General features: G+C 35.7%; 1 protein-coding gene across 1 annotated transcript in view; it reads left to right on the forward strand.

Annotated features, from left to right (window-relative positions):
* Positions 1-17,809, forward strand: part of LOC139691898 (bifunctional 3'-5' exonuclease/ATP-dependent helicase WRN-like) — a 35,220-nt gene that overhangs the window by 1,504 nt on the left and 15,907 nt on the right. Inside the window, exons 5-12 of the mRNA XM_071589835.1 lie at positions 3,299-3,406; positions 3,553-3,746; positions 5,411-5,548; positions 8,760-8,895; positions 10,462-10,653; positions 13,121-13,371; positions 13,714-13,966; positions 16,695-16,797. Of these exons, the coding sequence (XP_071445936.1) occupies positions 3,299-3,406; positions 3,553-3,746; positions 5,411-5,548; positions 8,760-8,895; positions 10,462-10,653; positions 13,121-13,371; positions 13,714-13,966; positions 16,695-16,797 (1,375 nt within the window). The remainder of the gene's footprint in view (positions 1-3,298; positions 3,407-3,552; positions 3,747-5,410; positions 5,549-8,759; positions 8,896-10,461; positions 10,654-13,120; positions 13,372-13,713; positions 13,967-16,694; positions 16,798-17,809) is intronic.

Here is a 17,809-nt window from a genome sequence, read left to right on the forward strand (position 1 = left end):
TACTAGTTCCTAATCCCCTTCTGATGGTTTACCTTCATAACTAATTTTAAAAAGTACTTTTAAGAACTTGAGTCAGTAATGGGTGTTTGCACTTGATAATTTGGGCTTCACCTTTTTAGTTTAAGTCTTTTGCTTCCCTCTGAATCTCAAAGAAGGTGCACCATACTGCCATAAAAGGAAAAAGAGCTTAATTTGTTAATCAGTCCATGAGTACCAATTCAATAGAACTGCCAGTTTAAAATGTTAAAAGAGAATATTTTACACCAACATGGTACCCCGCGAATCAACTCTGGGGTGTGTGGCAGGAGGTGATACAACATGAACATACAGCATTTTAATTATACTGTTTAAATTTTAGTTAATAATGAATGAGTCAAATAATTGAGAGATGAAAATGTTTTTACAGCAGTGTACATGCACTGTAGTGTCTCCATTTTAGTCAATTCTCTGTGCATATGGGACAGGCTGATAGCAAAGGAGAGAAATAAGAATTGGTCAAAATGATGATCGCATAATGGGCTAGATGTGAAAAAAAATTCCCTAGCCCCATCATTGAAACTCGGCCATTATTGCATGATTTAAGTAATCTTCATTAGCTCATGTGTACACTCCTCATGTACCTTTGTATATGAGCTAAATTATATTCACTATTGTTATAGTTGTTAGTCTACCATTAATGGTAGGTTTTAAATGGATGCTGACTGATCTTACCTGCATATATTGGATTTATCTAACAAGACGGAACCTGAAAACCAGCATTATATGAAACTGTTCTTCAATTTCACAAAGTTTCTGCCTTCCTTCTTTCTGTCCAAAATGCCTCTCCTTCCCTTCACCGTAACTCACCTGCATCCTTACTCAGCATCCCATTGCCAATAATAATACTCCACATCTGTATTTACTGCCTCATTTAAATTTCTTCCAATAATTATCTCTTCTTCCCCAACATGTGTAGTACTTTGCAGTTTGTTTTCCTTTCCAGCCATCTCTGCTCCCACTTCTCAAAAGCCTATCGTTTTGCCACAATGACCATGTTTTGGCAAAGTAACAACCATGTTCCATATCGAACTTTTCACTAATCTTTACATCCTTACTCAACATCCCTGTCATCAATTGCGTCCTACTTGTTAAATCTTTTTTATCTGATGCAATATTCTTCTTATGTCCCTACTGCTTTACCATGTAGACCAAAAAAATAATATCTTTCCAATGTTCAAACCATCAACCCTTGGAATGGGGAGTGGACTCTTCACCGCTATTCCATTCAACCAAAATACTTGGAAGATATACTTTACACTTTCAGGATTCACTTTGTGGAATTGTTAGTAGTAGTAGTTTTTAGGGGAGGTGACCGACAGCTAAGGTCATTTGCACCATAGGGGATGGACAGGAAAGGATAAAGGGTGGAGTGAAACCTGGCATTGGCATTAGCCTACTCTTTACGAAAGGTGCCAAGGGGTCCGCAGTTTAACATCCCATCAGACGGATGGCGTACTCACTCAAAGTGCCCTCCACAAAGCACCTCAAGTAGGGATCGAGTTACCTCTGAAAAATATTCAACACCGCCGGGATTTGAACCTGCACCCTCAGGGTGGGAAGCCAGTACTTTAGCCCCCGCACCATCTCGATTCCCGTGGAATTGTTTGATGTCCATATTGAATGAGTTTGTAATTTTCCACATTCTTTATTCTATGGTGAAATGTGTTATACCGTAAACTAAAGTTGTGGAAAATTACCTATTCATTTAATATGGACATTTCAAAGTTACATTAACTGATCCCCTTGCTCCAATTTTTGCCCTTCTATGGTAGCATTTTACTCAGAATTTTTCTTTCTCGAAAACCTCATAAACGATGTTTACATTTAGCCTCATACAAGATATGTATAAAAAGTATCATGAACAAATTTTCCATGGCATCTGCAGTAAGTGCTGAATTCAGGCCATCAGTGTGTGATCATTTTTTACGTAACCATAAATTAGGCATAAAATTTCTCATTTAATCTCACAATCTGATCTTACACTTTATTTTTTTATTGTTAGTGATCTATCATCAAAAGAATCCTTTTCCGTTTATTCATACAATTTTTTCTGTTGGATAGAATATATTTCCTGTTCTTGTGCTGATTGAAGTCATAAAAGGTTTGTATAAAAAGCGGCGGTAACAATATTTTCCTCACGTGTGCGTGAAGAGCTGATTTCAGATCATCGGGAAATATGCGCATGACTGCAGATCATATTGGCATTGATAAAATGACAGTGCACACCATTATCACTGAAAATATGGCGATGGGAAAGACCTGTGCTTAACTCGACCCAAAGGTCTTGATGAACAACCAAAAGCAGAGTCAAGTGTCTGTTTGCGAAGACCTTCTGAAATGACATTGCGACGATTCCCCAATCACCTTACAATCCTGACTTTGCACCAGCAGACTATTTCCTATTCCCTAAAGCAAAATCCTCCTTCAAAGGAAACCACATAGACCTTTCTGTCAAAGAAGCTTCCATGCATACCCTTAAGCAACTTTATGAATCCACCTACCACGGAAAAGCCACTGGAAAAAGTGTGTCGCCACTCAAGGGATGCGATTCGAAAATTTTGAGGTATTGTAGCAAATTTTGAAAGAAGTATAATTTTCTTAGCATTTCCCTGATACTTTTTATACAAACCATGTATCTATCACACTGATGGTGTAATGTGCTCAGCAATTATTAACTAGCTGACTGACTTACTAGGATGGCATCCCTTCCACTCCAAAAGTCGGCAAGAGTGACTGAGACTCTGGAAGATATAGTGAACCATTAAGACTCCACATTATATTGGCAGATCAGATCATCCTGACAAAACAATATGAATGGACTCAGGAGTGAAGTTGTGGATTGAAATTTTTGTTTCTCTCTATCTTCATTCTCATTCAACCTAGGTTAAGCACATAAATGGTGGTAGTAATTGAAAAATCTTCTCAACATCTTCAATTCCTCTATATGAACAATTCATATTTACTCTTGATCAGATAATTAAATATGGTATCCTCATACACCCAATGAGCTTACCAACATTCTGTAGTTGTAGACAGAAAACCAACAGCAGTATAAAACTTTTAATTTTCCTAAATACTGGCTGGTGTCCAAATCATCTGCATGCATATGGTGACCTGAGTGTTGACATGAAAACAAATGCTTACATTGTTATCTATAAAAGTATATATTAATTGGACTCTAATAGTACTCTGATGATTCATTTCCATGTGAATATGATGGCCTCCTCCGTTCACGTGTATCATATTTGATATTTTTTAGGAATCTTGGAAAATTACGAGATGGACTACCCAAAGTACCCTTTCTAGCACTCACAGCAACTGCCACACCAGAAGTGAAGAAAGACATCCTTAAATCACTTCGTTTACGGTAATTGGTGTCTCTTTGTTTTTGTTTTATTTCCTTCAAAATTTTCTCTCCATGTAAATGTAGGGCTTATCGACACTACCTTAAAAAAGCAACTTTACTGCAAAATCTTTTCTGTGAAAAAGTTTGTTCTTTTTTCATGTGTGAAGAAATCCAGTGGTCACCTGCACTGGATTTGATCGTCCAAACCTTTATCTCAAAGTCCTTCCAAAGAGCAACAATGTCATTGACGATTTACGGCCCTTCATGGTCAAAAGTGATGGGCATTGGACTTTCAAGGGATGCACAATTATTTATTGCCCCACTAAGAAGAAGACATCAAGCATTGCTGATTCCTTGAAAGGTATAACAATACACGAAGTAGTTATGTGCAAGCATATAACTTTGAGTGTAAGTTGAGAAATTTCTTACATTTTTCAGCCCGATAAAAATCTAAAGTCAGCTTATCATCAAGTCCCAAAATTAGTGGTTCTGTCTTGGTCAGTAATTAAATGAGTTTAACAAATAAATAATGGATAGGCTTACATTTTTAGACTTCATTGAGTTGATTTCTATTTTTTTTCATTTTTTAAGCTATCCATTTGTTTCTTCGTTCGGTTTTGTTGATTCATTTTCATTCAAAAAAATTGTAAAAAAAAATTTGTGCATTTTCTTATATTTTATTTGTATTCCTGGAAAGGATTTCAATAAATGTTTTGGGCTAAAACATGTACTTTGACGTGTACTCACCCCACTTGTCTTGAGTATGTATGTTAAACTGAGTTTCATTATACTCAAGGCCAGCTTTACGTATTAATATTTTATATAAACCTGGATTTTGACTTTCTACAATACATGAAGATGCAGCACTGAGAAAATCAAGCATAACTGCATTGAGGATTTATTTATCTTAAAATTAATAAATATATTGATGATTTCTTCCTGTACTGATTCATCATAAACTATGTAAAAACATGATAAAATTGCACACTAAGAGAACATGGTCATGTTCTTGCCTATATAGAGTGGTAGACATTTAAACTTTCATATGAGATAAAAGTATATTGTGGAAAAGAACCTGATGAACACTCAAGACAATTTATTTGTAGTTAAAGTTTTTGTAGATGTTGGACTAAAAATTGATTGGAAAATAGTAACTTAACAGTTTCAGGTTTGAAATAAAGGTCAGAAGTGTAAAGGAAAATAGAAATTTTTCCTTGGAGAGTAAAAATCATCGAGGCCTCCCTCAATATAGAAAAAAACTGAGTGAGTAGTTTTTCCCATGAGCAGCTTAAGGGAAGTAAAAGTATCATTTTCTGTTTGAATCAGGCTGACCATATTTTTTACATTTCATGAGAATACTGTAGACAACGACCAAGTTAATTTTTTAAAAATATTCAGAAACATTAATCATTGTACTTGTAAGGCACATCAAAAATTCAATTCTCTGCCTTTTTGATGGTGACAATAGGCCAGAGCTAATAGCAATGTCAAATACAGCAGAACTGTGCAAATTAATTTCATCTTGTCTAAAGTCACTGAATTGTAGTGTGCAGTAAAATATGTAGAGACCAAGGAAAATATTGATTTTAGCAACTGAATTTACCATTTTCAACTGAATCAGTAGCCCTTTAATTTTTCTGCTAGGTGAAGGGGTAGTTTTTAGCCATTTCAAGTGCCCCTGAATAAGATGCCTTGGCAAATTTGGGTGGAATCACCACCGCCATTTGAGCTGGCCCCATCTGCCACCCCAGAGTAAGAGATAAACATTGAAGTGGTTTATCTGGAAGGTTCTGTAATAGAGGGAAACATGTTATTTGGGATTTATTTCTGTAATAGTTCACAATGAGGAGCTAGTAAACCAAGAATTTTTTAATCATTCTACCTCTTACACTTAAATACTATAAATAGTGTCCTTTAACTCAATTCTCTGAGACTGTAACCCTATGATTCAAAAACAGTTTAGATAAAATTGTGGAAAACATACTTAATTAACTGTTAATAAAATGCATCACCATGTTCTTACAGGATTGGGAGTGGAATGTGACGAGTATCATGCTGGATTGAGACCTAATATAAGGAAAGACGTACATGAGAAATTTGTGAAAGATCAGATCAAAGTGATAGTTGCCACTGTTGCTTTTGGAATGGGAATAGACAAACCAGGTAAATTCATTTCTATCTACATTGTAATAAAAATTTTCATTGAATTTGTCTATCAGGCCAAGTCCTGTGACATTGGTCCAGGCAAATCAGCAAACAGTTTCCACCTGGTAGTACTGTACATAGCTGAATTTATAAGGGTCTTATAAGGATATATTCTTGACAGTTTTAATTACTGTTTGGCTGTTGATTGCATCTCCCAGCTATCTTTTAATTGGCAAACTTAAGTTTGGTTACTGATGTGGGAAACGAAATGTTCTGGACATTTTAAGCCATTCATTTAGAAAAAATATATCTTTCATGACTCCTTGTAGGTACTTGCAATGTTTAACTAGTGAAAAATTGACATGGAATAATATGTTCCCTGTTGAGTGCCTCACTCCTCATTAGTTCCACAAAGTAATGAATACACCTTGCAAAGGCCATATAAAGGGAAGTTGGAATTGATTATTCTAGGAAAGTGCCTTTTCATTTGAATCTAATTATTTAAAATGAGCATTCCAAAGGAAACAATGACAGCCATTATTTTTCTTCAGAATTCAGTTATCCTTCTTTTTTCCATTTTATTCACATTTTAATGGTATGTTTAGTTTACTGATATTAATAGTTTCACTTCTGTATACAATAATAGGCCATTTATCGGTAGAAGTGCCTACTTTTTTTGAGGTATCATCATTAGACTTTGGAATATTTTAGTACAACAATTTCAAAGTGTAAAAATCATTTGCCTTGACCAGAATTCAAATTGGATCCCTTGAAGTCCATTCAAATTTTTAGGGAACAAAGGAACAAGATAATATGATACTACTAAATAATGTGCATACAATGTCACAGGTATTCGTAGTCGTGTACATTGCACCACAGTCCTTGAGGTTAGAGCCAACTTTGAACACTAGGGTGTTTACCTTTGACAAATTCTGAGAAAATCTTGAGAGATGTCATGGCAATAACTTTTAATGAAGTCATCTGCCAATGCACATTACAATGAAATAATTTGAAAGCATGAAAATCATTGACCTTGATTGGGATTTGAACCTGGATCTCTTGATGTCTGGCTGAGTGCTTTAGCCAATTAAGCTACTGTGGTATTTAAGAAACTACTAGAATTCAATCTAACAAAATAACAAGGTATTTTATATTTAACCACAACTGATCTATGATCTAGTATCGCTTCCAAGGCATCCTCTTACAATCCAAAATTTTAGAGGCTCTACATGAGGGGGCTTTTAGGAGCCTTTTCTTTGAAGCCCCTAAAAGCCCCTTCTTTTATGGCTCCTAACATTTCAGAGTGGAGGAGGATGCCTTGGTAGCGATGTTAGATCATAGATCAGTTGTGGTTAAATGTAAAATACATTGTTATTTTGTTAGATTGAATTTCAGTAGTTTCTGAAAGGTATTTTACATATTTGAAATATGATCAAGCCATCTGGATGGGCTAACTTTTATGTTGGTTGATGTGATAAGTTTTTATTGTGTGTTTTATATATATATATATATATATATATATATATATATATATATATATATATATATATATATATATATATATATATATATATTTTATATTTTCTTTTCATTTTCCCATAGATAATAATACAAAAATACCAGGTGGGTGGTGTATGCACATGATATAAGGCACGTCAAAAAGGAGTAAAGATACAGGCTCAATTAAATTTTTAAAAAGTGGTGCTCACATTTACATTATATTTGGGGCAAACCCATGAACATCGACTGTAACATGCAGATGAAATATTAAGTTAGAAAAATCATTGATCATTAATATAAACTAGACTATGACCATTGCTATAAATTAAGAATATGAACTTGCTGGTCAGGAATATTGTTGAGATACTCGTCAATCGAGTAGAACATATTATGTTGTAGATATCTTTTTAATGTATGCCTGAATGGAGGAGTTCCCTTAGTATCCTTTATACTTTTGGGTAGTTTGTTGTTAGGATTTGATATTTTATTACAATTTAGTACGATCATTATTAAAACAGTTTTGAACAACTTCAGTAATTCAGATTTGTGAGGGGAGTCAACGAAGAGATTACAGTTGAGGTCACCATTTAATGCAATTATTCGGTCGTTTGCATATAAGGAACAAAGGAGTTGGTCCAGTTTTTTAATAAATGCATGAAAATTCCCAGTTAGTAATTGATAGTTGGACATGAGCTTGGGCAACCCCACTGGAGTTTTATGGAAACACAAAGCACATTTGAAAGTTTTTTCTTCCTTCACAGGCATGTCAATTGAGTTAATAGTACCCTATATTCTACTATGCACGAATATGGCCACCCCTCCATTTTTATATGTGGTATGGCAGAATGAAGACACTAGAGAGTAATTTGAGAATGAGATGACCATTAGTTCTTCATATTTTAACCAATGCTCAGTAATACACAATACATGTCTGGTTCGAACTCTTTTATAGCCACTTCCAGCAGGTTTACTTTGTTTCTGAGGCACTGGATATTAACTTGAGCGATTGTGAAAGGCTACCTAATTTCGACTAACCCTTTGCGGAGCTCAGGTGGGCCTTCATAAAAAGAATACCTGCTAACACAGACATGTTCCGGCCAAAAACCGGGACTTTCCACCATATCTTTTAATCTTCCCCAACAGATACATGAAAAGAGGTGTAGGTGCCTCTATATACCTTCAGGTGCTCAATCTCAAACTACTTGCCTGGTATTTTGCTTGATATACGTATACTTTTTAACTGCTTCGATTGTCTTGTCTTCTTTGAATTGCCAAGCGTGTAGGTGGACCACTCTTGCCAGCCCAAACCATGGTGTAATTAGTTCTGTGAAAGTTTGATTATTATTTAATTGATTGATGTAACAGTGATTAACTTAAAAACATCTTCTCAAATGATGTAAAATATGTACACAAATTTGTAGTGCGATATGAATTTACTCATGGAAATATGGTGTTTGACCATTGAAATATGGTGATGGTGGAATGTGAAATATGGTGGTTTTAAAAGTTATCAATATGTATTTTTTAAGTTAATACCCAACACTTGTCTCTAATCCAAATCTCTTCACTGAGATAATTTAAAATAGTAATATTTTGCTTTTTCAGAAAAGTAATCCTCAAAATTTTATTACAATATAGCAATTGTGCTGTTCTGAGTTGGGTTCTTATTTAGTATACCTTGTTGAAGATAGATTCAAGGCTTGTCTAATTTTAGAACAATTGTATACAGATGTGCGGCTCATAATCCACTATGGTGCACCACATGATATTGAGTCCTATTACCAAGAGATAGGGAGAGCTGGAAGAGATGGTTTACCTTCTAGTTGCCTTGTATTTTTCAACTCTTCAGATTTTATACTCAACAGGTCAGTATCTTTTAAGTCGGTAGTTATAGTAATTTAATGATAAGGTTATCATTTTTAATGCTATTGGTACACATATGGAGGCAAAGTACTAAATTGTAACTGTGGTATTTGTTAAGGTAGTTTACTGTTTTAGGTAGGTTTTGGATGGATATAGATCAAAACTGCTATAATTCTAGTCTTACCTAACTCCACACAACCAAATACCCTTCAGTTGTACATAACATTCTGAGGGAATCGGGATGGTACGGAGGCTAACGTACTGGCTTCCCACCGAGAAGGCCCGGGTTCAAATCCTGGCAATGATAGATATTGTTCAGTGGTATCCTGAGCTCTACCGGCAGTGCTTTGTGGAGGGCACTTTGAGTGAGTATGCTGTCCATTGGATGGAACATGAAACTACAGAACCCTTGGCACTTTTCGCTAAGAGTAGGCTAATGCCAATGCTGGGTTTCCCTTCACCCATCCTCCTTTCACATCAACTACTAATGGCCCAAATGACCTTAGCTGTCGGTTGCCTCTTGTAAATCTACTACTACTACTATAAGTTTCTGACATGGTTCATTTCATACAGCCTGACTATTATTTTCCTCCGCAACCTGTCCTCCCTGATATTCTCCCTTCTTGTGCAGTCTTCAACGTTCCATCATTTATCAAAATGCTCTGCGTCCACTTTATCTTGCCTCCTTAGAATTTCTTCTAATAGCTCTCTTCCCTCCTCTGCGATTCCTAGTACTTCATAATTTGTTTTCTTGCCCGTCCATTTGACTTTTTCCATCCTTCTCCATGCCGACATTTTAAAAGTCAATTATCTGCACTTATTATCTTTCCTCAATAGCCAAGGTTTCCATGTCATAGAACACTATCCTCCCTATCAAGTTTTTTGTTAATCTTTTCCTAACAGTCTTACTTCACATCCCTGTCACCACCAAAATTTTTTTTTATTTGTTCTCTGTGCCCGGCATTTTACCTTAAATTTGTGATCATTTCTCCCTATAAAATTTGGGTTCCCCGCCTCTTTCCTAAGATCTGCCCAAGCTTTCTCCCCCTTCAGAATGCAGAACATTCCACAAAGTCTGCTTTATTTCCTTCTAGTTTGTAGAGGTTCCCAGCCCAGCGTTTCTAGCATGTCTGACACACTCTCCATCCTCCTATACTTCCCCAGTACATATCGGGTAGCCTTTCTTTGCACCTTTTCCAGTTTTTTGATATGACCTTCTTCACCACCCCCCTTCTCCTTGTTAAAGCTAATTTGCTGAACACAATTCTTATGTCCCTACTATTTTAATCATATTCATCCAAAATACTTCCAAGATCGGTAAACTATTCTACCTGATCTACTTTAAGCCTTCTAATTTTAAGGTTTTACTTGGCCTTCTTCTCTCTTTAAAATCTCGTAGCCTTAGTTTTCTTTAAAGTGATTCTCATTCCATGCCTGCCACATTGTGATCTATCTTATTTCTATTCTCATTAGCTTACCTTAGTGGCATGTGTGTGGTAATAGTTGTCAAATGCTGCAATCCAGTAACTGAAACACGGGTCACCATAAGCTAATTTGTCCTTCTCCAGGCATTTTTTGTCGACTTATAAAACAGCTCAGTTCAAGAAGCACAAGGAAGAAATGAGTGTGTTGCTTGAGTCCTATTTGGAAACCAGTGAATGCCGCCGAAAACTTCTACTCAGCCACTTCAAAGACAGCAGAATGTGCAAGATGGAATCAGGGCCACTCTCAAAGACTTGCTGTGACAACTGCTCCAGAAAGTTAGTAATTATTCTTGGAATATCCATATTTAACTTGTTTTAAAAGTGCTTTTTACTCATTTTTGCATATCTCTGGAGCAACAGTGCATGTTCCTAATTTTTTGTACTCTTTTGTGTGCCTCATTTCACGGATTACGTGATAGTGTACACCTATAGAAGCATTTCATTTTTGGTAGTTTGCTGTTAAGTCATAAGCTACTGCTTTTCTTTGCATGCTCTTGCTACATAACTAGTGTTTTTTCTGAAATATTTTCCAGGCATAATTTTGTAGTAATTTAATTTTTTGGTGCCTCAATGTATGAGGAAAACATTTTAAGATGTTTGTTGTTAACAAATTTTGGTTTCATTTATGCTACATTATTTGAAATGATTTTAAAATAGAGTGGGTTTTTTTAAGATAAGCAATCTGTTATATTCCTATTCATATCATGCATACCCATGCAATATTTTATATCCCTTGTATAAAATTCTAAAGTCTAATATGTCAATGTTCACAAATAATATTGGTGGTAATTTGTATTAATTGAAATTTCTTTTAATTAAATCCTCTAAGAGTTTGAAAATTTCATAGTGACTACAGAAAATTATTTTTTAAATGTATATAATTGGAAAGAAAACCAGGCCTTAAAATATTCCTAAATTTAATAATTTGAGATTTCTGGGCTCTATGCATGCCTTTTCAGTGTGAGTGCCATTTGCAAATGAGGCTGAAAAGTTGTGGAGAGTTATAAATGTTGCTATTTCTTTTACTTTACCTTTGGATATTATATTTATGCACTCTTGAAAACCTGAAAATTGAAAAGTTCGTTACCTTGGGAATATAATATTTCATGCTAATTTGCCCAGTCTAATTTAATACTAATGAGGGAATAATTGTCTTAGAAAAATGGTGCATGCACAAGGTGTGATCAAATAAGACCGGACTGATTTTATTCCACGCAAACTGTTCAACGAATCGGAACGAGACACAGTGTGCCATCTAGCAACACATCTGATGACTAAAATGAGAGGTGTTGCGTTTGTTTACGTCAAGTCGTTATGCAGCAGCGGTACGTGTCTTAACCTGTTTGTTTCCAGGTGCAACAGCAGCAATGAAGGAGATAGAGGAATAGCCTGTGTGAGTGAAATTTTGTTTCAAACTTGGCAAAAGTGCTACAGAGACATTTGGAATGATTCAGCAAGCCTTTATTAATGAAGCTATGAGTCGAAGCCAGTGTTTTGATAGGTACAGTCATTTTGAATCGGGCAGAACCTCGACAGATGAAGATTCGCGATGGGGTGGCCTTCCACTTCGACAGATCCAAACCATGTTAAATTGGTGAATGATTTGGTGCAGGCAAATCGCCATTTAATTGTTAGGGAGATAACCGAGGAAGTGAACATTAGTTTTGGATCCTGTCAGACAATTTGACAGACATTTTGGGCATGACACGCTTCACATCAAAATTCGTCCCGCAAGTGCTGACTGATGAACAGAGACAAAAATGTGTGCACATTTGTCCAGAACTCTGGCAAACTGACATTTGTCAGGCGCTGATCATGACGGAGTTTTTTGCCAGAACCGGAACTTCCGTGATTCCACAGCCACCATACTCTCCAGACGTGGCTTTATCAGACCTTTTTTTGTTTCCAAAGTTAAAATCGACCTTGAAAGGGCACCGATTCGACCCTATTGCGGACATTAAAACTAATTTTACGGCAGATCTGAAGAGGATCCCAAAGGAGGCTTACCAGGCAGGGTTCAAAAGGTGGAAGAAAAGTTGGCAAAGGTGTGTCGTCAGCCAAGGCATGTTCTTTGAGTAGTAGTAGTAGTTTTTAGGGGAGGCGACCGACTGCTGAGGTTATTTGCGCCTTGGGGTTTGGACAGGAAAGGATGAAGGGTGGAGAGAAACCCGGCGTCGGCATTAGCCTACTCTTTAGGAGAGGCGCCAAGGGGTCCGCAGTGTAACGTCCCATCCGACGGACGGCGTACTCATTCAAATTGCCCTCCACAAAGCACCTCAAGTAAGGATCGAGATACCTCTGAAAAATATTCAACACCGCCGGGATTTGAACCCGCGCCCTCTGGGTGGGAAGCCAGTACATGAACCCCTGCACCATCTCGATCCCCATGTTCTTTTAGGGCGACAAGTTCGATTAAGCTATATCCATCAAAATGAACAAGTTATAAAATCAGTCCTGCCTTTTTTTTGATCAAACCTTTTGCTCCAAAAGATTTAGCATGAAATAGATATATGGTTCCACAGTAATTTAGGACTTAATTTCATTTTTGACAATTTTTTATAATTTTTTAAAATTTTAGCACCTATTCACTAGTTGTACTTATATTTGTTTATCAATTCTAGATTAGTTATTTCATTTTTATTGGCAGTTTAACTTAAAAGTTAGGGGTTGAATCGACACAGACTTAACATGGCTGCATTTCTTAGTTCTCTAATTGAATAACTTACCTTTTTATTTATTTTAGGGTCTCATATGGTAACATGGGTGTAGATATTGATAAAGCCACTGGATTGGATGAACTTGGAAGATTTGACTTCACTGAGGATGCAAAACTAATACTGGGAGCTGTAAAAGCACTCAATGGTCGCTTTGGGCTTACCATTCCCATTCTTCTTCTCTGTGGCTCAAAGTCCAACAAGTTAAATGACTATCACATGAAGGAACCTTTATTTGGCAAGGGAAAAAGTAAGGCTGAGGCATACTGGAAAAACTTGGGTATGTTATTCACAAAAATTAGCATTTCATCCGCCGCTGAAGTGATTGCCCTTGGCATATGATGCTATATTTCAAGTAATTGCATATATGCTTCAATACTAAATATTTTTTCCTGAATTAAGTATACTCAATGAACTATATGTTTTCGTAGTAGGGTATGAGTGAATTTCACTCCTCGGTATAAACAAATGATGCCATTGTATTTTGATTGTATTAAAAGTTGTTAGGATGAATATATTTTCAAGATGCAATATGAGCTGATTGAAGAAATGCTTAATAGTATTGATTACTGCAGAACTATTTTTCTTAATCTCATGATATAAAAAATTTAATTGTCCACAGGGCGACTTTTGGTAAGGACTGGATATCTTGAGGAGTGTGGATCAAAGCCTTTCAAGGGAGGCTTTGGCAAGAAGTCATTTCCATATGCAACTGTAAACACTTCTGATAAAGGGGAACAGTTTCTGAAACTGTCAGATAAAGGAGGGAAAGTCGCTGAGAAAAACAAGATCTTATTGGTTCCTCCAGCAAGCATGCTTGATTCGATTAAGGCCATGAACAGGAAAGACCGGAAAGCCAAAAGTTACATTCCTGTGTAAGTAAAAATTTTATTTTCATCATACCTTTCCAAATTTTACTATCATAGCAATATTTTATTGATATATAGACCAGAAAAGCATGATGAACTTTTCTTTGATAATATGGAATTTTGTTTCATTCAAATCATTAAGAATTAATTATGTAAGTTGGGTAAGCCATTGCAGTGATTACACTAACTACCTTTTTAATGAGTTATTCACTTACCTGAATACATTGGCTACGTACTGCTACATTGAAAAACTTGAGATCAGTTTAGATTTGTCATCAGTCTGTGTTTGCAGAAAGATCTTCTACAGCTAGAGAAACCTTTCACTCCATTGCAAACCTTATTTAAAAGATGTAATTTTACTTTTTTGTTTTGGATACTTTTTGTGGAACATGTTTCCTGAGACAGTTCTGAGAGCTACGTGTTTTTCTTCCGCTATCTCTTTTTGCCTGATTTTTTACCTAAACCCTGGGTTCATGGTTTTCTTTTATCATTGTCCCACTTGGTTGAAGGAATTTAATTTGACCCTGTGAAATGCCCAGCTGCCATTGTTTAAGCATTTTGGCCTCGTATCAGAAAACCAGATGTTCACTGGGAATTAGATAAAATGAAATATGTTTCACCGTGGTCTGAATTACTGGGAATTTAATCTCTCCTGGTGTTGAATATTTCTTCCAAGTTTTTGTTAAGATTATGAATATTGAGTTAATTTCGAGTCGTAGTGGCTATATTATAGATTTGAAGGATATTATAGTAAATTATGATGATGTCTTTGTTTTTAATGGTTAAATTGGGACCTAAAGGCAATGTCTTACATTTGACTACATAACAAACATTTAAATGACTAAGTCAATATCAAAATAATTTAAGCATTAGTTGATAAATAACAGTCATGACCTTGGATTATCAGGCTAGGGCACTAGTTAGTTATTACCAAAGCTGGTAATAGGATATACACGTAGGTAGGGGTGACAGGATGAAAGGAAAATTTTTAAGTTGGATTTAATGAAACTCTTTTGGTCTAGTTTGGGATCACTCAAGGAATTAGTGGTTGGTTAATTATTCCTCTATTTTATAACTTTTTTGCATTTTTGTGAACTCCATGAGTAACCAGATAAGCCTTGGGTAACATTATCTTTTTGATATTTCCCAGGATATATTTGAGTAGCCATAGAAAAATCATGATAGTGACAAATAATTTTAACATATAGAACTGATAATTGATCCAAAAACTCGTGCAGATGAATATACAATAAAGAACAAGCGTAAATCAAACAGAGCCCACTGTACTGATGAGAAAACTATGTGCAATATGGCCAAAAACACATTAATAGTACTCTTAACCTGAAGTTGGCTGGAATGCTTATGGTTGTTTTCACTACAAATTCACTTAAGTAAATGAAAATTTAATGTTGATGAGACCTTCCTTACTATTATTACTCAGTAGAAGCCTTCATTCAGAATCATACTTCTGTTTTTCAGTACAGAGTCCTATCGCAACCTAGGCAGCAATCCTCAGCACTTAAAAACTTCTTGTGAGATCTTACATTCTATTTACCATTTCTTTATGTTCCTAACTTGTTATTTGCATCTAACCAGTCTATTTACATATTAGGGATACATTTTGACTAGTGCCTGTATCAGATTTTGAAACCTCCTGTTAGCGTCTTGTTTTCTAACTTCGATGTTGGAGATAAGGAACACGGAAAACCACCGAAAAGTTATGAAGATATGGAATTGCAAGCATTGTTGGATGCAGATGATTAACAGACACAAAAACAACTCGCAGAGCTATTGAGCATTAGTCAGCAAGGTGTTTCCAATTGCCGACGAGAGATGGAAAAGATTCATAAGACCGGGAGATGGTTTACCACATGAGTTGAACAACAGGCAGATGGAGAGGTGCACCTCTCCATCCACTTCAAAAACACATGTGAAATTTTGCTTGCACGTTACAAAAGGAATTCGTTTTTGCACTGTATTGTTACTGGGGATGAAAAATGGATTTATTTTGAGAATCTCAAGTGCAAAAAATCATGGGTAGACACTGGTGCACCATCCACATTGGCCACAAGATCGAATTGCTTTGGTAGAAAGATGGTACTCTGTGTTTGGTGGGACCAGAAGGGTGTGATCAATTATAAGCTGTTAAAACCTGGTGAACTGGTTAATATTGAAAGCTACCCACAACAATTGTTTGATTTGAACCATTTGCTACTTGAAAAAAGGCCATTATTTCAAAAGAGGCCTCACAAAGTCATTTTTCTTCATGACAATGCTCGATCACATATGTCAAAACCGGTTCGCAACACGTTGGAAGTACTCTGCTGGGAAGTTCTACCCCATGCGGCTTACTCACCAGACTTGGCTCCTTCCGATTACCACTAGTTTACATCAAAGGCTCTTGCTGGAGTACCACTTGCTGAGCAGGTCTTTTATTTATACGAAGATGTGAAAAAATAGCATGATGAATATTTCATGGCAAAAGGGAAAGATTTTTTCTGGTGTGGTATCCGCAAATTGCCCGAAAGATGGGAAAAATTTCTAACTAGCAATGGAGCATTCTTTGAATAAAGCTCTTTTTAGCATTCTTCCAAATTTTTTTTAGAAAAATCTGAATTTCTTACTTGTACACTTGGTATTGAAAAATGTGTCTTCCCTCAGACAAGAATATTCAAACTATGTAATGAGTTATAGAAATAATCTTATTTATGATCCTTTACATTCTTCTTTTCAGTTCATTGCCATCCTTTTCTGCTGATAACATCTTTTCTGAAAACGCAAGCAATGATTCAGTCAGTGGTGCACCATCAGCGAGTGAGGGAGAGAAAGTTCTCCAAGTAAGTCATTTAATAAATGAGGTTAAATATGTTGTGCTCAACCATTATCTACTCATTGGACCCTGGCATTGTGTGTCATTTCTAGAAAGCCAATTTTTTTAAGGATTCACCAATAAAGAAACATGGAAACTGGCATAAATGCATGGGGGAAAAAATAATTTCCTTTGTGAAGAATATGATTGATGTAATCATGACTCATAAATTTAATAGTTTTGGTACTCATTCTGATTTGGTGAAATATTTCAAAAACATAATCTGCATGCACATACATATTTGTATTTTTATCAACCTGATGGCTCTGCTGAAATTGAAGTTCCTATACCTTTCTGAAAATGTACCTTAGGAAATATTGTTTATAGTGAAGACTATACTTTTCCAATTTTTGCCTTCTGGAATGCCACATATATATGCCCATTCGATCTGAATGTGATTTTTGTCTCTACTTCAAAAGAATGAGCAAGTTCAATACAAAGTTTGCAGCTTTAGAATCAGAAGAAGAATGAACACTTAAAAGAAGTTTGAACCGAGTAAGACATTTTGATTTCCTCCTTCTATTTCATTCAAGTTTCATGCCTGTAATTCAGTTCATCCATAGTTTAATGAAAGGCAAGACAATTATTGTATTAAATTGTTTAAGTCTGCATGGTGGCAAATGTTAATAATTGCTTTACCATTATGTTCAGGAAGGGAAGTTGACTATTTTAATTTGATTAATGGATAGACTTCGTTTTAAAACTAGATTCTCAATAGAAAGTTAGATAGTGTATAGGAAAAAGAGATACTGATTAGTAGATTTTGCTTTTTTGTCATGAGGAATGCATGAAAAATGTGTTCAACACAAATGTATTATCATAATATCATCATAGAGAAATATTATAGAAAATTGAATGCAGAAAATCATTGTGGAATGCCTTTCAGCAAATTTTTGCAGAAGCTGAGGCCACGGTATGGGTGTAGTGATAATTCTGTTCACAAATTCCTCAAGTATAATTTGACAAAATAAGTAAGAAGT

The sequence above is a fragment of the Hetaerina americana genome, unplaced genomic scaffold (genome assembly GCF_022747635.1).
Source record: "Hetaerina americana unplaced genomic scaffold, ioHetAmer1.1.p SCAF_4, whole genome shotgun sequence".
Classification (NCBI taxonomy): domain Eukaryota; kingdom Metazoa; phylum Arthropoda; class Insecta; order Odonata; family Calopterygidae; genus Hetaerina; species Hetaerina americana.